Source organism: Amphiura filiformis, chromosome 2, assembly GCF_039555335.1.
Source record: "Amphiura filiformis chromosome 2, Afil_fr2py, whole genome shotgun sequence".
In the NCBI taxonomy this organism is placed as follows: Eukaryota; Metazoa; Echinodermata; class Ophiuroidea; order Amphilepidida; family Amphiuridae; genus Amphiura; species Amphiura filiformis.
This window is the reverse complement of record NC_092629.1, coordinates 31,283,105-31,310,557: the sequence shown is the minus strand read 5'-3', so window position 1 is coordinate 31,310,557 and position 27,453 is coordinate 31,283,105. Positions and strand designations below refer to the sequence as shown.

Sequence of the window (27,453 nt, the reverse complement as noted above, 5' to 3'; positions counted from 1 at the left end):
ATCATCGAGCTAGAGCGTTATAAAGGTTTCTGTGATTACTATATCGTAAAAACCCCATTGTTAGCATAATTGTGCTTACTATCAAGCACTTTTGAAAACATGAAATTGTACCAAAGTACGGCGCTTTATCAACTGAGCTAATGGGGTTGAGACACAAATTAGGAGGTTTACTGGCATATATTGTTTATCGATGGTTTGCTCAAAACCCTTTACACTTTTGTGGATGGGGCACTTCATGTTTACATGGGGTGGGGTGGGGTGGCAGAGGACAATAAATTATTTTTACGATGCGTGAGATTTTACTCATTTGGCAACTCTCTTCGTGAGATAGGCATGAGATTATACTACCGGTACCGGTACTCTACTACTTTGGTGTGAGACCGGAAGAAATTGACCGAATGTGTGCGGCTCACACAATTGGTTGACAGCCCTGTTTCAAAAGTTAGGTCTTATTGATAAGAAGATTTATTTCCTGAAGGCATCCATCATGTCAACAATATAATGCTTGTAAAAGTTGCGTTTTGCCTTGTAAAAGTACTGTAATTTTCACCATTTTTCACGATTCCTTTTTTCCAATGAAGGCACCAGATGAATCAATATTTCTTTTATTACGTGCTACTAACCAAACACAGGCTGTGGGGAGTTGATCATCAAACGCAAACTAGTCTTTTTAATTCAGTCTCCAATAATACCCCACTCCCCAGGTCATGTTTTAAGTGAGTACCTTTTCTGTATGCTTTTCATTTCAAGTTCCATTTCTTTGCTTTATATTTTTAGACAGGCATAAAAAGGAGTGAAGTATTCATCACATCCAAACTTTGGGACACAATGCATGACCCAGACGATGTACTCCCAGCACTGAAGAAATCTCTTGCTGACCTGCAGCTTGACTACCTGGATTTGTATCTTATACATAACCCATATGCATTTGCGTAAGTAGTTGTGTAGTGCATTCAGAGCAGTGATGCCAACCTTCCCTATTTTAGAGGGACGCTCCCAATTTTTGTAAACATTTTTGTCCATTTTGATACCCCAATTTGGAAAATGCATAAAAATGAGTACAAACAAGCCCAGTATTGGTTCAATGGTTCTTGTGATAGCTCTTGATATTTTGAGAGAATATTTCAAAACCTGGACATTTTATGTTGAAGCCTATGGCCAGTATGCAGAGCATGTACGGCATTGTAGCCTAATGATTACTGGTTAACACTAACAAAATTTTCATTCAGTTAACTGTTGTCTGAATGTCATTACCGTATTCGTTCCATTAACCGCCCATGCCCCAATATGTGCCCATCCATTGACTGAAGCAAACTGTGATGGATTAACTGCCTGTGTAAATCCAAATCATGGTCTGAAACACAACACACCGATGGTAATGGATGAATATTTTGGGCCCTTTTTTACGTATTGTAGGCCTAAACAATGTAAAATATAAGCACTCACCCAAAATGACTGTTAGGCGCCCTGGGCGGTTAATGGAATGAATACGGTACGTGTATATCTTTCAGGAAGAAAGATGGTCAAATGATGCCCAAGAATCCAGACGGAACCATAATTTATTCTGATGTTCATTATTGTGACACTTGGAAGGCTATGGAAGGCCTGGTAGATCAAAGTCTGTGTAAAGCTATTGGGCTATCTAACTTCAATCATAAGCAAGTGTTGGATGTCATAGACAAGGCCAGGATTAAACCTGCTGTATTACAGGTATGACGATTAGTACCTTGATACACTTGCACATGTTGTACATTTTATCGCTTAGCGGCAGGTAGACATATGTGACATGATCAACGGAAACGGAAATACTACACTATGATGCAAACCCCATCAAAATTGGACATCTAGTTACCAAGTTAGGGCCAAAAAAATAAGTTGTTTGTTTGTCCTCCACCGCCCGCTCCTCAGTTTAAGACCTGACCAATATTTTTTTTTTCATTTTTTTTTTTTTTAATAAATAAAAAATTCATTTTTTTTTTCAGATTTGGAGTATCTCTGGACCTAGCTAGAGCTAAAAAATGCTAGGATCGTTCATAGTTGAAAATAAAAAGCCCCCCAAAAATCATTTTGTGTCTTCTATACATTTGTATGCAAAGTTATAATTTGTGTTCATGTCATAGTCAATTATTATTATTTCAAATGTCTTCAAAATACATTGGATTTATATCCATTTTGAAATCATTAAAAGACTATGACATGAACACAAACTATTAATTTGCATATTAAAGAAGCAAAATGTTGGTTTTTTTTAAGTCACCATGAATGATAGTAGCTTTTAGCTCTAGCTAGGTCCAGCAATAAGCCAAATCCGAAAAAAAAAAAAAAAAAAAATCCGCCACCCGCACCTCCTCTTTCAAAGCTGTGGAGGACAAACAAACAATTATTTTTTTTGGCCTTATGAGGAATTTATCAATAGCTGAAAACAATACAAAGCAAAAGAATTTGAATACTGTTTTTGTCAATATTATAATAACAATATCAGGGCCCTGACACTCAGTTCAGAAGTATGTTACTGCGTGGAAGCGGCCATTGACCCAGTAATCGCGTATCCAGGAACTACCGGCTGCGTAGGCGCACTTGTATGCGCGGGGATTGCGCCCTATACGCGTTATTGATCGCGTTGGACATCGCGTTGGACTTGTGCTGGCGAGGCGTTCATTAGCACCCCAGCACCCCATTAGCACCCCATGGCAGCGCCCATACGTGTGTCAATTTGTGGTTCGCTGGATCTTTTTTTCAGGCTCTACGTAGCGTGCAAATTTGGCTGGTGCGATTTTACAGTCTACCGTGTGACAATATTACTGACATCTAATTCATTGCCCTTGATCATGCCATATAATGGCTGCTGTGTGTATGATTGTCATGGATATATATGCATGGGTTTACTTTTGTCTGGATCTGTCATCTTGCTACCAAAATGAGGTTCTCCCTGCAAATGCATGCGCAAAAAGTGCATTTTTATTTCTCACCCTTTTTTAGCTATGTGCCAGAAGGCTTTTGCAAAGCGTACTCGGTAATTAAAGCACAGGTTTGACACGCAAACACAACACACACTTTGTGGGTATAATCTCGTTTTGAGATGACTGTGCAAACGGTATAGGAATGTATTATGCACGAGTGAATTGCTGCAAAAATTGGTCTATATTTCTCTTCAGGTACATAATTTTTGCTTTGAGTAGGCTTGTCAGTTGCTTGAGTGAACACGACACTCATGCAGTCCCAACAATTTTTAGTGTAGTGGTCTTCTTACTCGCTTCTCACCACTGCGGCTGTGGTTCAGTTCCCTGCGGTGCCACATGTGAGTTTGGTGGCCGATCCATGCTCGTCTTCACAGGTTTTTGTCCTGGTTCTCCGGTTTTCCTCCTGTATCTAAAATCGGACCTCTTCCTATATCCCCGTCCCGTAAAGTCCGGTCGGCATCCCTTGAATTTAGTAGCCTCTGAGCACTATATTGGGCTTTGCCTGACTTCGGCCGAATGTTATAAATAAACTTCCAACTCACAGTTTTTCGCTGCAATATTTCCTTACAGCCTAGCTGGCACAGTATTCCTTAATTGGTAATAATTGTGTAAAATCTTATCTTATAGAGATATTCTCTGACTCTGCTATAAACTTTTAGGCAGAAGTGCTTATAATCTAAATTCATGACTTTGTCATCAATTTATTTGGCAATTAAAGGCCCATTCAGTGATCCCACTGAAAATGTAAAAAAAAAAATGAATAAAATTGTGTATAAATTGCTTTTGGAAAGATGCCATCAAAAGGTATTTTTGAAAGGAGAAATTTGGTGAAAACATGAGGCAAACAACAATTTTGACAAATGCCCCATTCAAATACATGTAGCTAATTTCTCTATTCAAGTAGAGAAATTACAGATTCATGTAAAATGTCTTATTTTGTCTTTAATACTGTCACAGCTTTTGGCTTAACCACTAGCAGGCTATGTTAACATATTTATAACACTAACAAAGGGGCCAAAAGCCAAATTTTGATGATTTTTACGATCCTCCGTATTAGCAAATTACTGAATAGGCCTTTAATGTCATTAATGTAGTTTTTCTTTGCTTTACTTCATCACATGTTCAAGGTTGAGTGTAATCCATTCTTTCGTCAAGAGAAGCTGATAGATTTCTGTCACTCGCATGGCATAGTTCTCACTGCTTATAGTCCCCTGTGTTGTGGAGACAGAGCATGGAGGTATGCCTGTGATCCTGATCTATTTGGAGACCCAAAGTTGATGGATATCGCCAAAAAGCACAACAAGTCTGTTGCACAAATAGCATTAAGGTTGGTATAAGGGTAGTTTGTTTCTAATTATTATATATGTCATTGGGCAGAAAAAAACCTCCTATGTTGATTGGCCCTTGAACATGTTTAAAAGAAAACCTCTAATGTGAGCTCTTGGTAGGCAAGTACAAGGAAGCCGTTTTTTCCTACCCAATAGCGATAGGTTATGTTTTACAATCAAGTATGCCGCCCAGGAGCTGTGATTTATTCCATGTATGATATGATAAACAACATCATTTACTAGATTCTAGAATTGCGCCCATGAGAATATTCTGATATTGCTATCTTCAGTAGATAGCATACATCAGACTATGTATTTCATTGTTAATTTAGGTCAAAATTAGGATGGCTATAGTATAAGAAAGTTTTAACTTACGTCTCACGACCCACAGCGATATTTCCCTACCCATAAAATAGCGCCATCTCTTGATATATAGATATGTTTGACGGCGATATTTTTAGGCGTTTCCGAAACATCCCGAGTAACTGAACTATGCAAAACTATCCGTACAACCACTATCAAAACAAAACCTTTCATGTAGAAGATCATTTTACAACTCTCATATCCCAAGAATTCATACTGTATTGTAGAAAATAAATGGGTTGATATTTGAATAGATTGAAGCAAAGTCCGAAGGGCTATTTTGACACAATTTTCATCAAAGGCCAATATGATGATGACATTTTGTATTCCAATTTTACAATATTTTTTGAGTTTTGTTGAGAATTTTGGAAGTTTTCTAAGGTTTGCAAGTACAATGCACACATACATGCATATGGCATCTTCCGCCTTTTAGCGGATTTTTCCGCCTTCAACCATCAATTTGGTCATATCTTCGGATTTTATCAGACCTGCCTTTTACTACATATTCCATGCCTCGGCATGCGTTCGGATGTATTACAGTACACAGACATACTTGAACAAGTAGAGGTTAATAGAAGCGAGTTTCAGTTTCTAGCATGGAATGTAAATATACCTATGGTATCAGTTAAACTCTAAAGTTTTTATAAACTCGTCACAAGAATATACTCTGTTAGAAATATGAACAAAAGAGTAAATCCGAGTATTCATGAAACCAGCATGGTAGCCCTCATGATAAATGCCTGGTATTGTCTCTTGAACATGCTCTGGCCGTGCTTGGTACAACCTTGAAATAAAGTACAATGCAGTCTTGGGTTCGAGTCCAGTAGAGAAATTATAATTTGGTACGTGGTCAATAGATGAAATATCGCTGTGCGACCTGCGCTCACGACTATATTATTCAGTGGTAGCCTGCGGCTTGCATCCACAAGCCTTCGGAGCTACTGCTTTATTCCAGAAGGCTACTTATCATAACAAAAGGTTAGTTCCCGATAGCTGCACAAGTTTTGTGTGACATGGAAATAGGTTATTTGCATACTAAATAATTTAATATTTTATTTAAAAATCATTAAAAAAAAACCTTTTTTAGTGTGTTTATGTGTAAATGTTATGTCATGCTGAAATCCAACCAACTAGTGCACCAGTTCACTTGATCAGTTTATCAATTCAAAAGAGCTTGGTTTCAAATAAATGGGTACCGTATTCATTCCATTAACTGCCCATGCCCTATAAGCGCCCACCCATACACACGATGATCCTTTATCATTATGTGCGGTTCCATGAATGCAACTACTTGTGTATACACAGGGCCTCTTATGGGCCATTTTTTACATAGGTAATTACGTAAACAATATAAAAAATAAGCGTCCACCCAAATTGACTTTGTTAAGCGCCCTGGGCGGTTAATGGAATGAATATGGTACTAGTAATAAGGGAAATATATCATAAACCAAACCATACATTAAAAAACCTCAGTGCACATAGCAACAGCAAGTATCCCATGTGATGCTAGTGCCTAATCATGCGAATACACATACAGGCTCGACAAGATACACACCCATGTCGCATTATCCCCGTTCATGTGTCTAACATTATAGATAGGTGTACTGTATGGTTCAGTTTACCCTTTCAGTTGTGAATATTTCATCTGAAAGGGTATAAAACATTGCCCAGGATGCTCAAGAATCTAATTTTTTTTTTTTTTGGGGGGGGCCGGGGACCTTAATCTCATGGTTCATTTTCATATTAGGGAAGGGTATATTTCATTGTTTCATCCTTAGCACTACCAAATGGGTTTTTCTATATCAAAATATGTGACCATCCAGCACAACTGAGCCCTGAAGTCACCAATCATCATTTTTGAGATATTCAACCAAAATATTCTGCTTGAAATTAGCTTTAAAATGATGTATATCATGTCTCATAGTACTTGACATTTAAGTAGTGAAAATCAATAAAACAGTCAATAAATCCTTTGTTTCCTATTGTTTATTGTTAAGTTCAATGGAGCATATCTCAATAGTGGCACTGGAGACATCCGGGCTCAGTTGTGGTGGATGGTCACATATATATATTTTTATAATTATGTATTTCTATGTTCTAAATCATTGAATATATAAACACATACATTTTAAAGATTTTGTACGCATTGAACTTTTGCTTTGCATTTGTACATGTGTGATTTGTGTGTTAAAGTAAATCCTGCACTGTTAATGCAATTTTCATTGTTTATTCCATGTAAATCACCTTGGCATAATTGTTAAACAAACAAAAAACTTAACACAAGAATTTTGATTTGTTTTCCTCTTTAGATTTCAAGTACAGAGAGGAGTAGTCACAATACCAAAGAGTGTCACACCAAAATGGATAGAGGAAAATGCACAGGTATGGTCAAAAATGAAAACAGTTGAATTAAATAAGTGATTTAAAAAGAAAATATTTTGATTTAAATTCATAACCTCATTAATATACGCGATACATGCGATCCCAATCATTTTTATTTATTTCACAAAACACAAACGCTGAACAATAAGCAACAGTGGACCTCCGCGCCATCAGCGTAAATATTAGTAACGTCCGCACGCCGTGTTGTGGGTCAACAGCGCGATGGCTGCCATATTTTATTTGGATTGCATGTTACCATATTTGCACAGATTGTGATTCACACTTTTGTTATTGGTTGTCCTGTTTTAGCCTGATCGATTTTCGGAAAGGCAAAACATATATTTTTGAGGAAAATTGTGTGTTATTTTGTAAAGTGAAGAGATGAAAGTGACGGTTATGAATGAGGTTAATAACTTTGCATCGGTTTTATATGTCGGGCATTGTGAAAAATATAAACATTTTGCTTTAGACCTCGGAATATCCCTCGGGGATATTCTTCGGTTCCAAAAGCAAAATGTTTAGATTTTTTACAATGCCCTCCAAATAACTGATCCGCAGTTAGTAACCTCTAATCAGTGACTTAAATCAATTGATTTAAATTGTTCCAACCCTGGTTAACTTAAAATGCAAAGACAAATAGTTTTTTTCCTAATGTTTTTCATTCTTCTTCTTTGTTACAGATATTTGATTTCTCACTGTCTGAAGATGATATACGTCAGATATCCTCTCTAAAGACACATAGGATGGGAATACCACCAGCTAAGGTACCAGGGATTGGGATGGGAGAAATAATTATCATTCTTAAACACTTAAGAAAGTTCCTGCAATCTTATTGGTTCTCAGTCGTGTGATATGAAACGATACACACACTTTAGCATATGCATGTCGACGCATTACTCGTAATTAAGCGCTATTTGACCGAATCGGAGGTGCATAGCAACAACGGGACTGACGATTTTAGGCTCTAGGTAATGTCTTGTAAAATGAAGGATTTAATTTGATTAAATTTGGTATACTTGTGATTAATATGATTGGTATACTTATGATCAATAAATTTGAATTGAAGTGTTTAAGAATGAGATAAAGGTATTGTTTTTAGTCGCTTTTGTGCATCTATCGTCTCAGATAATACGCGACATCATTATTTTTAGCATATTAAAATAATGATATCGCCTGTGTTATATCAGACGATTGATGCACTCCAGGAGGTAAAAACAATACCTTTATTGTCTAATTAATTGACAAATCTAAATTACTATTAAATGATAAGTCAATGTTACATGGTGCCATTTGTATGGCCCTTCCCATCAGCATTCATTCATTAAAATTGAAAGGTTCTATATAAAAATGGAACTTGAAGAGAAGTAAAATTTTTCTTCCTCTCAGCATATAACCCAACCTGAGGTATATAAGAGGCAGACACATTTTTCTTTTGTCACATCAAACCCAATACGACCTGATATATTCAGCATGAAAATTCATACTAAAAAATACTGGCGGGAGCTCTTTCGTCTTTGGTGAGGGTCTCTCAGCGCTTTTTGTTGTTTGTGTGTTTGTAGAGAGCCACTTAAAAAGTTGACTCCATGTCACTATTTGGTCTTCCCTGCCAGGGTTCTCTTGTTTTCCGTCCTGTTTTGTCATTTTGCTGCTCCGACCCACCCTCCCGCGGGGTTGATGCTATCTGCTCAACAGGCCATGTTACTCAATTCCCACATGTAGTGTTTATAAAATACTATTGGTGAATTTTGTTTTGCGGGTGCAGTAAAACGCTTGCATTTTGGACTTTTCATCTTCTGATCGGGGGACGTCATCGGTGATGCGGTAGGCTGGCGGCACTCCTACCAATAGTATGATATCTAACAGTCCTGATGGACTTACTCAAGCGGCTTATATAAATGTTTTTGAATATCTAATTGTATTTTTGATGTAGTGCTTTTGAATGTTCAATATATGTATTTTATATGTTTTCTGGCGAATAAAATGAAATTATATGAAATGAAATTTCTTGCCGGAGGAAATTGAGAACCAACCTGTGACAAAACTCTTTGAATCATGCTATTATATGCAGTACAAATTTGAACTTGCCCCACCTGCCCAACAAAAATTTGGGAAATTATGTTTCACCACAGAGCTTTAATTTCAATTGCATGACAAGAGTCCAGAGGAGGCTTAAAGGCATTCCTACAATGCACTATGATTGGGAAATTTGATCAATATAACCTAATTTTAAAAGCAAAGTCCCCATTACCACACACACAAAATGGTAATTTTAAAAAGTTTTAAATAGTCGAGACTTATTAAATTAAATTGGATTTTCATATAGAAAATATTCATAATGTCCCACTGCATTAATTTTATTCATAAGTCTCAATGTTTTGAATGTGAAATAAAAGGATGAAAACACCAGATATTTGAACACAATTCCAATGCAAGGTATGGTCAAGTGTGCCACATGTGTACAAAAGGCAGACATACCAAGGTCAGAAACCCCATTGGGTTATGGGAATGTCTTTAAACATCCTCTGACAAGAGTCCATCGTCATGCTTTACAATGTGGTGTTCACTTTCTACCCCACATTTGAATCACTACTCCCTGCAGGTGTCAATTGCAGACAACAAGTTTCAGTTTTTTTATTAAATAAAAAATTCCAGAATTCAAAATGTTCATGACTGTATTTGGAATCAGCATGAATAAAATGCATAAAAATTAGTACAAATAAGCATAGTATTGGTTTAGTTGTTCTTAAGATAGCTCTTGATACTTTAAGAAAAAATATCGCAAAATTTTTATGTTGAAGCCTATGGCATGCAGACCATATAAGTTGTATATCTGTCTACCTGTCCAAACTCGTGGAGCTGATCCTGGTTGTGATGATTATATGTAGGGTGGTTAAGGTTCTGCACCTATATAGATCTGTGTCTTTGAATGAAATGATGGTTATTTATAAGGTGTACCTTGGGGCAAAGTAATCAGTGAATTACTGTTAAGTGTGCTGAGGCTTGTCGGATTATGCCTGTGCACTATAAATCACCATTTAATTTACCATGATGTTTTTGTTTTACAGGGCCCTGACAACAAGCCTCTTCTAGATGATCATGGGCATCCTATACCCAGAGACAAGGACCATCAGTACTATCCTTTTAATGAACCATTCTAGATTTCATAATTAAGGATCACATACAAATATATTATAAATTTTTTTAAAAGATTAAGATTGCTCTATTGTTGTAAACATTTTTAGAATAGAATATACAGGGTGTCCCTGAAAGAACTGTATCGTCGGAAACTAAATGCCACACACCACCAGCGTGCTTATATCTTCGTGTCAAAAATTGCCGTGATAGTACGATGAATCCTCACGTTTTTCAACAGCTACGCATGGTGATTTTATTCGAGATAGGCCGAGCGACTCAGGCTAAGCATACAATGTGAGATTTTGAGAGTCTGCCACACTATGTTTTTACGATTTTCGCATGATCAGATATGGCTGGCCGTAACCGCCACAACGTAGAGCTGCTACGCGTAGCTTACTTTTCGCTTCGCGGAGCTAAATTGACCAATCATGTTAGGTCTTTTCATTACGTGGAGCCAGTTGATGCATCCTCGTTCCAGAGAGAGAAAACTCTTGCCAAAATTAATGTTTACTATGTGGATTTTAAATGAATCGAATGTAAATAAACCACAAACAGTTGTACAGGATCAATACCATTGTTTGATTAGTGTATAGTCAATGTTACCTTGCATGCATGTGTCATGTGTGTGGCGTGTTTGTTTGTTTGTCTACTGTGTCAGGCCAGGATCACTGACACCCACGGTACTGATACTGTCATACTATCACGGTGATCATATTGTTGAATGTTGTTGACTTTAAAATAATCATGATGCAGTCATGTCTACAGTAGAATTCACCACGACCTTTGAAGGACTTAAACCCCATTAAAAGCTATTAAACCAAGATAACACTCAATGAAAACAGCTCAACTATGTTACATCAGATCTTCTCTGGTTAAATACACACTGCACTTGTGTCTGTTTTACCTGTGCAATGAGCAATGAGCTGGTATTATAGTTTCAGTTGGGTGAATGATTATAAAGCTAACGAAAGGTAACAATACTGTCTGGGCTTTTGTTTACGAAATGAGACAATAGTCTGCTTATTGTTAACCAGCGTTCTTGAAAATGAGAAGCATAATGGTTTGCAGACTTAACATGGTTTAGAAATTATTTGTTCATATTTTTTTGGTGTTATCTGTCGTTTACATATCCTTCCTAAAACACAAAAGTACCAATATTTCCAAACACCTAAATTAGCTAAAAATTTAGGAAATGTTACAAAACTAGAATTTCTAGAATATCAGAGAATACTTTAAATATTGGCTGGTTATTTTTTACACAGTGACGTCAACTAGGCGATGGCATAATACTTCTAACATACACTAGGTCACTCGTCAATGGTGAGCGCACTGAGTATTGTGTATAGGAAAACGGGCAGTACCGTAACTACAGTATGTATGGCCTACTACTGGTATATAAAGTAAATCCGAACTGGTTTGCTGAAGGTCGAATTCCGCAGGCCACGCCGAGCAAGATGTACAAATCAGCTCCCGGCGATACACTGCAGATCGCAGAATTGTGTGCATGGTTTACCACCACTCTGCCTATATATAGTTGTGTACAATACTGTATGAGTTTCTTGTGAGTGCATGTCCATCTTAATAATAAGTCGGTTCGTACTTTTCATAAACTACTTTTTGAATCATAACTTTCGTGACCGAGGATATCTTGCAACTACGTGAAGCTCGTCTGGCAAATTCTCAATGAATAAATTCGCTTCACGTAATGAGTAAGCCGTACTTGATTGGTCAGTTTTACCTCCGAGTAATGAAAAACTCTAACATGATTGGTCAATTTGGCTCCATGGAGCAAAAAGTCAGCTACGCGTAGCAGCTCCACGTTGTGGCGGTTGCGGCCTACCATATCAGTATCCCATATGATATTTCTATTGTAAGAAAATTTTATTTGTTGTCACGTAAATCACAGGTTTCGCTTTAAATTAACTACCTGGAAATTAAATTAACTAATTAGTGAGGACCGGTATTTTGCTGTGGATATGTTTAACTGCAATTTTGATGTAAAACATTTGAAATCCGCTGTAAAAATTGTGATAATATTCAACTCTTTGAGAAAAAATTATATAAAGGAATGCATGTAAAACCAGGTGCAATACAATGTACATTATTGACACACTATCACTCTCTTTATCTACGTCAGTAATAGAATAATCAATTTCAATCGAATTGAATACATTGCTCCATTTTGAGTTTGTAGTTGACTACTGAGCGACCTAAGCGATCGATTGCTAGCCATCAGATAGAACTCCTTTTCTTGCGTTCAGTGAAATACCACTCGCCTGTCGCTCACTACCACTCGCCCGTCGCTCACCAACGGAGTATTAAATTTATATTTATTGTATAGGACGTCGACACTGTGTGCCAGAACTCAAACCCGGGGTACTCAGTACAAATGACCATACGGGACATGCCGCAAACATGGGTAGCATTTTCGCCTTCTTGTATATCAATGACCCCTTTTTCAAAGCCTATTTTGGTATATGAATGGGTCCTTTTTTCAAAATTTTCTATTTTTTTCTAAAAACAGCCCATTTTTTCCTTAAACTAGCAAAAATTTTCAAAATTTGCCCAACATTTTGGGAAAATTTGTAAAACAGACAATTTTGGTTAAATTCAGCCGAACATTTTGACTTTTGGTATATCAATGGGTCCAAATTTCTTGAAAAATTGGTATATTTATGGGTCCACTTCCAAAATCTCAGCGGCACGTCCCTACCAAAACCAAACTTGAGTACTCCCCCCCCCCCGGAACTCAACATAACTGAATAAATCGGTTATCACATATATTGAATTTTAACAATTGACCACACCTTTCTTGTCATATAATCATTATACAAAACTCCCTCATTTTTAAACCTTTCCACAGATTCAAATATTAATCAATGATCTGTACTTGGTGTGCTAATCACTTCACATCATCAGTGCATGATGCGCCTATTGTCATTGAAAGCAGCGCATGATGCGCCTATTGTCATTGAAAGATATTTGAGTCAGTGGAACGGATGGGAAATGAGGTTGTCAAAATTACAAAATTAGCGGATATATTCCTCAACCACATCGGCTATATGTTTATGTTTGGTTTATACGTTAAAATACCCAAAAAAATTCACTTTCCGACAATACAGCTATTTCAGGGACACCCTGTACTTACACATGGGCTATTTCAGTTGAAATCATATACAATCCCTATGGAAGATATATTTTAAAAAAATAACCTTAATCTCCCACACAGGGAGTGTGAATTTCTCCATTTTCAATCTACACTCCCATGAAATGGGAATCGACTGAAATTTTGGGAATAAGGTTTTCTTGTGGATATCTCTTGAATCATGCCATAAAAAGAATATGCTAAAGTTAATTTTTTATTACTTCCATGGTCGTGAACTGTGTGCCACGTGCACAAGCGTAAACGAAGAAGTGATGAACAATCACCCCAATTGGCTGATCAACGGTCATGACATCAAGACAGTTCACCCATTGGTTTGTCGGTGCATAGAAGGGGAGGAGACCTCACCACTTTCCGCGATCACCGATCACCAGCTCGTACCTGGAGATAATAAAAGTAATAAAAAAATTAACTTCAGGATTATGAAATGCTCTTTTAAAAGGGTATTTCGTGATCCACAGCCTCATCCCCCTACTTTTCTAAAAATAAGTTGAGATTTGTATACCACTAGAAACCTCTGACTACATAATGTTTATGTACAAAACATTTCTTGCAGATTGATTCATGTAGCAAAAATATCGCCACATTATGTTATACAGGGTGTCCCAAAAAAGAGGCCCCACATTGCCCTCTTTTTCTCCTATTTCTGAAAAGTTGATCAAATATATTTTGGTATGTAAAGAAACCTTAAATCGTTAGCTTTCATAAACCAAAACAATCCTTTCAATCGGCTCACAATTTTTGAAGATATGCCCTCTTTAAGAAATGTACCCGTTTGTCATATAGGTTTCATTATCATTGAGGTATAGGACTTTTTATTTTTTAGGAGAAGAGCAGGTAAGGCAACTACTTGATTATATTTCTACATGTTCATACTACATACTCTGAAAATTTTAGAAAATTCAGACGAGTCCGCTTTTCTTTAAATCACATTTTGTTCCTAAAATGGGGGTTATAAGCGCCCTCAACGGGCACTCTCTCCATAGGGTTACATGTAAAGACCAGTTATAGACAAATGGCCCTAAAATAAAACGGACTCGCATTTAATTTCCTCAAATTTTGCATATGATGTAGATTTAACATCTGGAATGTAATGCAAGTGATGTCGTTGCTGCTCTTCTAAATTCATTTTTAAAATGTCCGCCCCAGACCAAGGTGGTCACTCTGTCCACGGATGAGGTTTGGCTACATCAAAGATTTAAACGAAACACACGGTTAATGACATATGGATAGATAATAGCATTAGGCTTGGGAAAGCATTCACTATAAGCGAGGATCACCAGCTAGCTTCAAACATCTTAAACCCCAGATTTCTGCTGCATTCGCAAGTATCCGGCGCACAAGGATGGTACATAACGCAATTAATGCAATGAGAACTAGGGCTGAAACCTGTATTCGTCATGGAGGCAACCAGGTAGAGGGCAGGGCAGCACAGTAAACTCACTTCAAAAGAACCAAAGACAAACTAAACAACCCTTTTCAGGGCTACCTTTTATTCCAAAAAGAGAAATGACTTATGTTGTCAATAAAAAGAAAGCAAGAAACGAGAAAAACATAAGTAATTGCAAGTATAGCAAAAGAAGTCCCATCCCACATCAATTTCGCCCAAATTAATGACACTTAACAAAATCCATAACCCATAAGCCCACCTGTAAAGCCCATTCCCTAAAATAAAGTTGTTATTTTATAAAGTTATCATCGAGGAATGTTTTATATTCATGCATGGTATTATGCACTTTTCAATCTTTGAAGTAGCCAAACCTCCTCCGTGGACAGAGTGAAAAACGGATACATTTCTTTAAAAGGACATATCTTCAAAAGTTATGAGCTGATTGAAATAATTGTTTTGGTTTATTAAAGCTAACGATTTAAGGTTTCTTTATATACCAAAATATATTTGATCAACTTTTCAGAAATAGGAGAAAAAGAGGGTGCAATGTGGGGCCTCTTTTTTTTGGGACACCCTGTATTGTACCAGAATGTAATTCAATACAGTGGCCTATGGAGCAGTGTAATATACATAATCATACATAACTTACAAGTTCAGAATCAATTGAAATTTCGGGAATTAGATTTTTTCGTGGATATCTATTGAAAAATGTCATAAAAAGAGGATACTAGGATCACAAAATACTCATTTAAAGCCATATTGTAACTTTTCTATGAAAAACATTTGTATTTCTTATTTATTTATTTATTTACTATTATATAAATAAATAAATTTCTTTTCTATAAAATGTTAGCAATACTGTCAGATATGTTCCTTTGAGCTGGAATTTTCAGCGCTAATGTGTGTTACTCCGACGGTTGTAATACAATCCTTTGATGAAATTGTGTGACCATCCCGCACGCCGTACGTATTGTGTTATGAACATCACATACGTGATTGACTAATATTTTCATCGTAATAATAAACCATCATATATTAAGACGGTTAAAAATCTTGGATTTGGACAAAACTACAGCACCTTGCCTAAAAAAAAAAAAAACCTTTATACTTGTTTTTTGGTCATGCATGCGTACAGACCGTTTTTATTTTGTTTAACTAAAATACTAAATAAATTTTGTTCATATTCTGTATCCATATCAGATTTGTATGGCGATATTCACAATTTTCTTGATGTGTGCAATACAAGTCATAAACATAAGAAGTGATTAGTTTTCATGCCATTCCACATTCCAAGTAGAACAAAGGTTTTGTGTTGTGTGTGCAATATTCTTATTTTTCTAATTTTTGATTTCAAGTTGCTTTGTAAATATGGGCCAAGTACTGCAGTAGTAATAAACAATGATGATGAAGCTTTTTGCGATATAAACAAGATACTTTGACCAGTGTTTTATTCTATTACATGTAGATATATAGCCAAAATGTATGATTTCCATCAAATTTTACTTTTGTTAGTCTTTACCTAAAATGTGACTGGACACTACGAATCATCCGTAAAGTTGGCCCTCGGTTTAGAAAATATATATCTTTATATTGGTATATCATTTGACTTCAAACGATATCCAGAAGCGGGGTTATGGTTTCTTGAACTCTGCTCCTTCGATAAAATGGTACTTTTTTCGGTTCTACATGTATCTCTTTTTCCACATTGCTGGTGGCCCATTCCATATCAACTTTTTGTTCTTTTTGGTAGTTTTAAATAATAAATTCAACACCTTTTCAATTTTTTCTTTTTTCCACAGAGTTGTACATGAAATCATTATACATGCAAAATCAAAATGTGTACAACTCTATGGAGTAGGCAAACCTTACTAATGTGTTGAAGCTTTATCAAGAACTAAAGCTAATATCTCTCAGAAATGTTGTCCAAGAACATATCTTCAACATACCTGAAGTTGATGGTGGGGCAAATTGTCTGACATTGGTTTTCAGGGGGGTCAAAATGTAAAAAAAGTGGTTTTCCATGGGTAATATCTCAGCTAAATGTATTCTAATATGCTCAATATTGGATAAGAGTAATGTCCTACCAAAGGGCTCTGACTGGCCAAAAAATTGACGCTAAAATTATTTTTACTTTTGGAGTTCTGACCTCCAAAGTTGGTCCTGGTTGGACGAAGTTGCATTTTGAGGGCCCTATATCTTTTAAAGTAAAGGAGTTACAAGTTTTCTGATAGCAGATTTGAATTCTACACCAAAAAGTACCCCAGGATACATACTTTTCAAAGTTTTAAAGGGTTCCTTTATACATTTATGGACCTCCAACGCTGTTTCAAGCTATGCATACATTTTTACGCTGAACCCCTAAATTTCAAATTGATGCCACGGAAAACGAAATGGAGTATGAAGCTCAAATTGTCAGGATTTTACTTTCTCATCAATATCTACCACCACACAGAAAAAGAAAAAAATTGAAGAGGTGCTGCGGTGCACATCCCTGGAGTTGACATGGAATGGGCCTGGTAATATAATCATACAGTCATAATTGGTGGTCATTTCAAATCTCCCCAAGTCAAAGAGGTTCAGGAATGTCCTCTCATTGTTAATTGTTGTTTATACATACCTAGACAAAATACAATGCTTTGTAACAGACCTCTTGAACAGGATTTAGCCAAAGCAAACAAAGACTAGAACTATTTAAGGATTCTATAGAAATAGGTAGAAGATTATTATCCTCTTCAGCAATAGGATTATTGATTGGTTTAAACGCTATCAAATGAGAAACATGTCACAAAAAATTGAGGTACTTATGAATACGACCTTCAAGCACATTTTACACTGTAGCTTAGAATACATTTTGTACAATGTACATTGCAATAACTGTCAGGAAGGGGCTCTGTCCATTTTAAGGAGAAATATCCAGAGTTTTTCGGAACTAGAGATAGATGCCGTTGGTGGTGTCTGGCCAGATGAAGGGGGCTATACCCGACTACCTGTACATGTATAGACCTGTGACGTCACGCAGACGTCACGGGTCTATTAGATCTGTCAATATGCACTTTTTTGGCCCAGATCTGTGCTGTTTCGTATATTTATCAGCGTTTCCAACCCCTTTGAAGGCATTCCATGCGCTACAATGTCAAAATTGTGGCTACATCATAGATAATAATAATAATAAGAGAGACTTAATATAGCGCCCAACGCTGATAGCCTCTGGGCGCTGAACAAATAAAATACCTTAAGCTACAAATACAGATATACTTAACTTAAACATGATAATAACAAGCATATATCTGACACAAGCAAAAACATTATAAAAGATCAAAGCACATATATAGTTTCAAATATCAAATCATAGATACAAAGAGAGCGTGACCAGCACCATGTGAGTTGCTTTAATTAACAAATAAAATACCTTATATATTAAACACCTTAAGATAAGCAAGATAATACAAAACCAATTTACATTTACGAGTATATTAAATATTACATCAACAATATAAATTAGGATATACAAAAACAAAGTACATATTTAAAAGTATCATATAATTTACAGAAATAGCACAAATTAAAATAACTTTGGGAATGCGAAGACGCTTGACCAGCACAATAACAGGAAATTTGTAACCCAGGAGAGGAGAGGTTACCAGCACTTCACTCTCAGTATGTGCAACAGCAACATACTCCCTGAAACACTAGGGCTGAGTTCACGAGAATGATAAGCGATGTGCCCGGCACAACAATGACGTAGAAAAATCCATGGAGAGGAGAGGTTACCAGCACATCACTCTCAGCAAGTGCAACAGCAACTTGCTCCGTAAGATGACAAATCGGCAGGGTAATCAAATTAAATAAACATATGCATGAAAAATGGGCAAAATTCACGAGAATGATAAAAAGCGATGTGCCCGGCACAACAATGACGTAGAAAAATCCGTGGAGAGGAGAGGTTACCAGCACATCACTCTCAACAAGTGCAACAGCAACTTGCTCCGTAAGATGACAAATCGGCAGGGTAATCAAATTAAATAAACATATGCATCAAAAATGGGCTAAATTCACGAGAATGATAAAAAGCGATGTGCCCGGCACAACAATGACGTAGAAAAATCCGTGGAGAGGAGAGGTTACCAGCACATCACTCTCAACAAGTGCAACAGCAACTTGCTCCGTAAGATGACAAATCGGCAGGGTAATCAAATTAAATAAACATATACATGAAAAATGGTTGTATAATAGCTAGGTACATCAAAATATAAAACCCCAAACTGTGAAATCAGATTAATCTGGCAGCGTGAATAAATGCGTTTTTAAGCTGGTCTTGAACTGCTCAATAGATTTTGAACCGCGAATGAATGGTGGGAGTTTGTTCCAAAGTGACGGCGCGGATGACGAAAATGCGCGATAGCCGTATGTAGCAGTCTTGAGTGATGTAACTGGCGGTGGTTTTAGAAGCACTTCAGACGATGAACGAAGGGTACGAGTAGGCTTGCGAACTACAATGATCTCCTTGATGTAATCAGGCGCGAAACCGTGGATGGCTTTATAGGTATTAAGCAGAAGAATTTTGAAGATAATTCTTTTCTTCACAGGCAGCCAGTGGAGTTGGCGCAACACAGGTTTCATATGACAACGGCCTTTTACTCTGGTAACCAAACGCGCAGCCGAATTTTGTATTCGCTGTAATTTATCCAATTCAGAATTCGGAAGACCAAACAGGAGCGAATTGCAGTTGTCTAATCGCGAGGTGATGAAGGCGTGTACCAATTTCTCTGTTGAAGGTTGATCAAGGAAACTACGCAGTCTACCAATCTTGTACAGCGCAAACGAAGCACTCTTGCAGACACTGCTGACATGCTTGGACATGGTTACGTTGCTGTCAATAACAACACCGAGGTTGCGAGCTGAAGATGTTGTTTCAACGTCGAAGTCCCGGGTCGAAGTCGCCGATATGGAGAGAAGAAATCGGTGTTGTTGGTACAAAACGAGAATGAAGATGCAAAATCTCTGTTTTGCTGTCGTTTAGCATAAGCATGTTTTTCACCATCCAGCACTTGATATCTTTTACACAGCTTTCGACAATGGGTACAACGTTGTCCAATTCACAAGATTTGAAGGTGATATAGGGCCTACACTTGTGTATCGTCTGCATAAATAATGCACTGTAAGCCGTGGGCTTCTACAATTTCTTCAATGGGTGATATATACATTGTAAAAGCGAGAGGGCCAAACACCGACCCTTGTGGCACACCACGTGTCACGGGTACAGGATTAGATTTCGTACCATCAATCACAACATACTGTTGACGCTCGTGAAAATATGACTCCAGCCACTTGAGTGCAAGGCCACAAATACCGAAGCGATTTCAGACGGCGAAGGAGCGCATGATGATCAATCGTGTCGAAAGCTGCCGACAGATCCAACAGCACCAGCATGACTTCACAATGTTTATCAACGGCACGAAGGATGTCATTTGTGACACGAACTAGAGCTGTCTCGGTGCTGTGGAACTGTCGGTAAGCAGATTGGGCTTTTGCATGCAAGTTATTTTCAGACAGATATTGCTGAATTTGAAGAACCGCAGCACGCTCCAAAACTTTATGCAAAAATGGCAGGTTTGATATTGGACGATAGTTCGCCAGCACATTTGAGTCTAATGTAGGCTTCTTGATCAGAGGTGAAACCAACGACACTTTCAACTCAGCAGGGATATAACCACTTGAAAACGACTCATTGGTAATCTTCGTGATGACGGGTAAGATCGAATCCAGTATCTCAGCGAGAAGCGGTGTCGGAATTGGATCCAGGGTGCAAGATGTTTTCGAAGACTGCATGATAATCTTGCGAACTTCGTCATCTGCCACATTACGAAATTTCGCGAACTCAGTTCCCGGACTCAGTTGTGCAGGAGTCAGATACATCAACAGACATAGTTCCCGGATCAGAAGTGACAAGTTGCGAGCGAATATTGTCTACTTTTGAATCAAAGAAATCTTGAAACTGCCTGGTGAGGCTCTGAAGAGAATTGGAGTCCGGAAGGGTCTTGGCTGGCTTAGCAGTGGTGAGCTTGTCAACAGTGCGAAACAGTTCGCGTTGATTACAATTCGAAAGTTTTGTGTTGTAATATACTCGCTTTGCAGACTCTAGTGATGTACGATAGTCGGAACAGAAAGAATGAAAAATCTGTTTGTCAATAGTAAGACCAGACTTGATCCATTTTCTTTCCAGACGACGTTTCTCTCTTTTTGAAGCACGGAGACTGTCATCGTACCAAGGTGCGTGCGGCCGGAGGGATATTTCACGTTCACATTCAGGTGCATGTTTGTCAAATGCATCATGAAGCACCGAGTCGTACGTTTTAACAAGAGCTGAAAGATCACGATCTTCATGATCATTAAACAAAGAAGACGACTTGATATCATTTTGCATGACTACTCTGTTAATATCGCGAAGTTTACGAGATCTGATGACACGTTTACCCGGCTGAGGTTGGAAAACATTAATGGTACAGCACACAGCAGAATGGTCAGATTTAAGACCATGAACTGTGAAAGGATCACTGACTGAATCATCACACTCTCGCGAAATGATGAGGTCAAGTGTATGACCATGTTTGTGAGTACTACCCTTAATGTGTTGCACAAGATCTGCTGACATCAAGATGTTTAGCATAGTAGTGGCATCAGAATCTTTCAGATCATCAACATGTATATTAAAATCACCGACGACAGCGAACTTTCCTGAGTAAGCAGACAGATCCTCCAGTAGCAAAGAAAAGTCACTGAAGAATTGCGTCATAGTGATTGGATTAGCCTTCGAGCGAGGTGGACGATAAATTGTCAATAAGCGGAAGGACGATTGGTTTGTAGAAGTTATTAGAAGATCCAGACACTCAAACGACTGGAACTTTGCAGAAGTATACTCTCTAACCTGGAATCCCTTTCGATAAACGATGCATAAACCACCCCCTGATCTAGCAATTCTTGGGGCACAGTGGACTTCATAATCAGGGAGGGTAACTTTAATGTCGGCAAGGACATGGTTGTCACGATCATATCCAGTAAGCCACGCTTCCGTGACAGAGAGTATGTCAAGTTTTTCGGAGATAATAAGATCACATACATGGGTTGCTTTCTTTTGCATTGATCGTGTGTTCCATGATGCTAGTCTAGTGCAGCACTTCTTGCGGATTTCATTTGATGAAAGAAGTGGAATCTGAAGAAGATTACTTTTATTAACAGTTCTAGCAAAGTTATTTTGAAGGTGAATGTCCTTTCTTGGATTAAGGACCTGTTGAATTTTACGCTTTTTATGAGTTCCACCACGACAACCACGAATATTCACTTGGTAATGATTTTTCGATTGCGATCCTTTAGTGAAACAGTTGTTGATCACACCTTTGCAAACACGATTGAAAAGGTCGCGGTTATAGCAAAAAGGACGCATGATACATAAACTAAGTCAAAGTGAATGAACAATCGATGATCACAACATGACTGGGGAGCAGCGGTAATCCAGGTGAGATCCAACCATTCTTCCTTTCTTCATAATGGATGTCAAAGCAGTTTTTATATTGTATGCTGTTGGTATTCTACTATATACTACAGTGAACTCGTATGCAAAATTAGTAAATGAAAGTTACATTGTGCAAGATGATGATATTTACCCTGGAAACAACTTCAAGATAAACAGTTCCATGACATCGGTAATAGATAGTGCCAATCACTTCCAGGTGTTACTTTACAACTCCCATAAGTGTAACATTGACGTAGTAAGATCTGATAAAAATGTGTTGCTGCATTTCTTGTGTACTTTTCTGCTTCTTCAAGCTGGCGACCTTGAAACTAACCCTGGGCCACGCCCTTTGAAGTATCCATGCCAAGTATGCAAGCTTGCATGCAAGTGGGGACAGCAGGCTATTAGATGCGATACATGCTGTAAGTGGTATCACAAGGATTGTATGTTAATGACTACAGATGAATATATTAGCTTAAATAAAACTGAAGCTTCATGGATTTGTTGTGCATGTGGCACGCCCAACTTCAGTCTCAGCATCTTAGGCGGGTTCTTTGACTTTACGCATTCCAACTCTTTTGAACCTTTGTCTAACACCACCATTGATGAAACTGAGCTGTGGATGGGAGCCCCGTCAGCTACTTCCTCTCCAAAGGTTGTTAACCCTAACGGCGCCAAGAGACGTACTTCTTCGTTGAAGTCAACGTGTACTACATCCTCCTCAAAACACAGAAAGAACATCATAGGCAAGAAACTCAAGGTGATTGTTGTGAACTGTCAAAGCATCAAGAATAAGACAAGGAACTGGAGAACCTTATTGAATCCTCAGATCCTGATATCATCATGGGAACTGAATCCTGGTTGACTCCGAATATTCTTGATGGTGAAATTTTCCCTGAAAATTATGGGGTCATCCGTAAGGACCGTACTTCTGGAAGAGGACATGGTGGAGTTTTCATAGCTTACCGAAATGACCTCATACTTACGCACCGTCCTGATTTGGATGCAGATTGCGAAATAGTGTGGGCTCAACTCCAGATGAAGGGTACCAAATCAGTGTTCTTGGGATGTTTCTACCGACCACCGGATGATGGTTCAAGCAGCTTAGAGCAACTTGACAAGTCCCTCGCCAGTCTCCATGGAAGTGTTAAATCTCCGAATGTGTGGCTAGGCGGTGATTTCAACTTGGGGGATATTGATTGGAGTACGACCACTGTCATGAAGTATGCCAATAAGAGTGCACTCTGCCACCAGTTACTGGAAATCACCACCAGTAATAACTTGACTCAGATGGTTACGCAGCCTACGCACCGCACAGAAGATGCTGAAAGCCTTATTGACTTATTTTTGACTACAAATCCAACAACAGTACAAGATATCTTTCATATGCCAGGCCTCGGTGCATGCAAACATGACACAATCCTGATAGCAGTTGACATCCAGCCTCAACGTTCAAAGACACCACCACGAAAGATCTTCCTGTACAGAAAGATGAACACAGAAGAACTAATAAATGATGCTCATGAGTTCTGCTCATCCTTCCTCAACTCAGACCCTGAACGGAACTCTGTTGAAGACAACTGGATCCAGTTTAGAGACTGTGTAATGAAGATGGCTAAGGATCACATTCCCATGAAGACCATCAGAGCTAGTAGTGATCTTCCATGGATGACAAGGGAATTGAAGCACATAATACGGCAGAAAAACCGGTGGCACAAGAAAAGCAAAGAATCTAACAGCAGCCGCGTGTGGGAGAAGTACATCCATCTCCAGAAGTTAGTCAAAACTAAAATGAGGAGCTGTTACAACCAATACATTAGCAACATCCTTGGACCAAAAATGGAAGAGAATCCGAAGATTTTCTGGCGTCACGTCAAACGAGGCATAAAGAGAGATAACAGCAGTGGAATCTCAACTCTTCGCCACAACGGACAATTGACGTCAGATGCAACAGGGAAATGTGAAATTTTGAACTCGTATTTCAAATCGGTATTTACAACAGAGGATACCACCTGCATACCCGAGAAAGGTCCTAGCCCTTTTCCTCCTATGCCAAACTTCAAGATCACGGTACCAGGAGTGGAGAAGTTGCTCTCCGAGCTCAATCCTTCAAAAGCCGCTGGGCCAGATGGAATTCCGAGTCGTATTTTGAAGACGCTTGCTCCTCAACTTGCACCAGTGTTGACATTCATATACAACCAATCTCTTCAATCAGGAGTTTTACCGCAAGATTGGAAATCAGCCAACATTACACCAATCTTCAAGAAGGAGATAGAGCGGACGCTAAAACTACAGACCTGTGTCGTTGACGAGTATTTCCTGTAAAACCATGGAACATGCCATCCACAGCCAAATCATGAATCATCTTGACCACCATCGTATCTTATCTGACCAGCAACATGGATTTCGGAAACGGCGTTCATGTGATACACAGCTGCTAATCACACATCATGATCTCAGCAGTGCCTTGGACCAGAGAAAGAGCGTGGATGTCATCATACTCGACTTCACAAAGGCATTTGACACCGTGCCTCATCTCCGCCTCCTCTCCAAACTCAAGTACTACGGCATAAACAATCAGCTGCTGTCCTGGATATCATCCTTTCTTCAAGACCGATCCCAGAGAGTAGTGCTAGAAGGTAGAACTTCATCTGCAGTTTCCGTCGACTCTGAGTTCCACAAGGAACGGTCCTTGGACCGCTCCTTTTCTTCTCTACATCAACGACTTACCAGAGGTGTTAACATCAACAGCACGTCTATTTGCAGATGATGCCCTTGTATACCGAACCATTTCTTCACCAACCGATGCTGAAGCTCTCCAAGCTGACCTAGACCATCTTACCAAGTGGCAACACGACTGGCAGATGCAATTTAATCCAAGCAAGTGTTATGTGATGCATGTATCCAACGCTAGAAGTCAAGTACACCATGACTACAAGCTGAGCAACCAGACACTCGCCGTCGTGAAGTCACATCCATACTTGGGAATCCATCTTCAGGATGATCTAGGATGGAATACTCAGATTGGCTCTGCAACATCCAAAGCAAGCAGAATGCTCGGTGTGGTTCGTCGAAACCTTGGAAACTGTCCAGAGAAGTTGAAGGAGACAGCCTACCTCAGCCTTGTTAGACCCCACGTTGAGTACGGCTCCGTGATCTGGGATCCTCACCAGAAGAACAACAAGGCGAAAGTGGAGAAGATCCAGAGAAGTGCTGCTCGCTTTGTCAAGTCAAACTATGAACGCACCAAGGGACGGTAACAACTCTCTTGAAAGACCTTGGGTGGCAGTCGCTGGAGGACCGCAGAAGATCTGCACGTCTGACCCTGTTGTATAAGATCATCAACGATGAGGTGGACATCCCCAGTGACCGTTACCTAACGCCAGTTACCCGACCTTCTCGCCGCTGCAACTCCAGAAGTTTTATCCAACATCAGACCAGACTCCAAAGTCACAAGTATTCTTTCTTCCCACGAACAATACCCCAGTGGAATAACCTCAAAGAAAACATAATCCAAGCTCCAAGTAACCAAGCATTCAAAGCACACCTACAGGCTCAGTAACCACGCTTAATCCCCGCACAAGCTTGGCTGTCATACCCAGACGTTCTGGGTCCTGCCAATACCAGAGTTGAAGTTGAAGTTGAAGTGATAAACAGATCAATATGGTCGATGTAAATGACCGAAGACAGGCAGCAGAGTAACTAACATAATACTGATACAGTAAATTCAACACGATAAAATCTTCTCAAAATACATAAAAACGACGTGAATTAAGAGTTTTTGAAGTTAACACAGTTTATCTTGGTGTACTTACAAATCACTTAATAAGAAACAAACAGTTATTCGATGCTTCGAAACAGTGAAAAAACCATATCATAACAGAGAGGTAAACACTACGTGCCGCAGGTCGAGATCAGCGCATTAACGTTTAGATATCTCGGGCATCTCCGAGCATTACCTGGTTTTTCCATATGAAAGTAATTAAGGTGTTCCATCAGAGCTTTCGTCGTGTGCTGCCACCTAGCGGTGGTTCCGGGAACGTTGCGTCCATTATCATGGTTCTGTTGTGGCGATATATTATTTTATATCCCGTGCCTTCTATTTTAATTTATTTATTTATTCAAAATTATGGTGTTATTCACCCCGAGGGAGATCACTCTCTCGTATCATGTCGAATAGACTATCGTTATACGTCACAATAGTCTTTTGTAAACGAAGTTCTTGTGGACGACGCAAACGGATGTTTAATTGTAGTCTGTGGCATTCACTCAGAGGCATAACACCTCTCCATAAACTCTCCGTGTGCGTCAAGATTTGAACACAACTTCTTAGTTTAGGGCGAGAACAATTCTTGCTAATTATTACTGGTTAATGGAGTTTGTTCTACTCCTAGTTCACATGTTAGTTTTAACATAAAGTTTCTTACCGAATGAAGAATATGTAGTAAGTAATAAATAGAAATTAATTATCAGTAAATTGTGGTTTTAAGTGTCTTCATGTTTGTGTGATAATACTCGTGCTTGGCTGAATCTAAAAGCCTAACTAAGTCCCTGGTTGAACCTCTAGTTCTATGAAGAACTTTATTTTAGCGCCCCTACTCATACCAAATCAACGATGAAGAGCCGAGGAACAGAAGTACCAATCAGAGAGACTAACCGAGACGAGTGAACCAAGACGCATCTACCAAGCCGTGTGATTATTCCCTGGTACCTACCTCGCCGGCTAAAATATTTAGCGAGTCCTATTCCCAAAGTTCTTTATTAGAGTTCTATGGGGGACTTAATTGCTCTGTTGACCTACAAACACAAGGAATTTGGTTGATCCCATGTAGGTTTAACATTATGTAAACATTACAATATTAGAGCAAAAAAAAATCATATATTCGAAAAAGTCAAAAAACATTATATATTATACCTGTTTTTATATTGTGTTTGGAGAAATGGCACCTCCCCGAGGTGACCTGTTTTTCATCAGACATGTTGCCCATTGGGCTGTGCAATTATTACGAGTCTTTAGGGGAGGGTAAAATTGAGCGGGGGCAAGAAAGTTTTTTCCAGCCAAAAAGGAGAGGAGGCGCAAGTATTTTTTGGCAAGCCAAGAGGTGGGGGGGGGGCAAGTGATGACAAGAATAGGCCTATGGCTGGGGGGGTCATCCTTCAACAGAAAAGGTGGTGCAGGTATGTTCGGTGGTCAGGCTCTCCCACAGTTCTTTAATCCCCAA

The 27,453-nt window shown here is 38.6% G+C and overlaps 5 protein-coding genes across 5 annotated transcripts in view; 3 read left to right on the top strand and 2 right to left on the bottom strand.

The window, feature by feature from the left end:
• Window positions 1-10,479, top strand: part of LOC140135888 (aldo-keto reductase family 1 member A1-like) — a 32,976-nt gene extending 22,497 nt beyond the window's left edge. Inside the window, exons 3-8 of the mRNA XM_072157555.1 lie at window positions 778-932; window positions 1,512-1,710; window positions 4,088-4,287; window positions 6,961-7,033; window positions 7,714-7,797; window positions 10,099-10,479. Of these exons, the coding sequence (XP_072013656.1) occupies window positions 778-932; window positions 1,512-1,710; window positions 4,088-4,287; window positions 6,961-7,033; window positions 7,714-7,797; window positions 10,099-10,191 (804 nt within the window). The 3' untranslated portion in view covers window positions 10,192-10,479. The remainder of the gene's footprint in view (window positions 1-777; window positions 933-1,511; window positions 1,711-4,087; window positions 4,288-6,960; window positions 7,034-7,713; window positions 7,798-10,098) is intronic.
• An 8,517-nt stretch (window positions 10,480-18,996) lies between these two features.
• Window positions 18,997-19,581, bottom strand: LOC140139936 (uncharacterized). Its single transcript, XM_072161722.1, has one exon. The coding sequence runs from the start codon at window positions 19,579-19,581 to the stop codon at window positions 18,997-18,999; it is 585 nt and encodes a 194-aa protein (XP_072017823.1).
• A 1,018-nt stretch (window positions 19,582-20,599) lies between these two features.
• On the bottom strand, window positions 20,600-22,162 carry LOC140139926 (uncharacterized). Its single transcript, XM_072161710.1, has one exon. It carries the CDS (start codon window positions 22,160-22,162, stop codon window positions 20,600-20,602), a length of 1,563 nt encoding a protein of 520 aa, XP_072017811.1.
• A 1,107-nt stretch (window positions 22,163-23,269) lies between these two features.
• On the top strand, window positions 23,270-24,556 carry LOC140139920 (uncharacterized). Its single transcript, XM_072161699.1, has one exon. It carries the CDS (start codon window positions 23,270-23,272, stop codon window positions 24,554-24,556), a length of 1,287 nt encoding a protein of 428 aa, XP_072017800.1.
• Window positions 24,557-25,125: 569 nt separating this feature from the next.
• LOC140139901 (uncharacterized) lies at window positions 25,126-25,491 on the top strand. The gene has a single exon (XM_072161676.1). It carries the CDS (start codon window positions 25,126-25,128, stop codon window positions 25,489-25,491), a length of 366 nt encoding a protein of 121 aa, XP_072017777.1.
• Window positions 25,492-27,453: the final 1,962 nt, after the last annotated feature.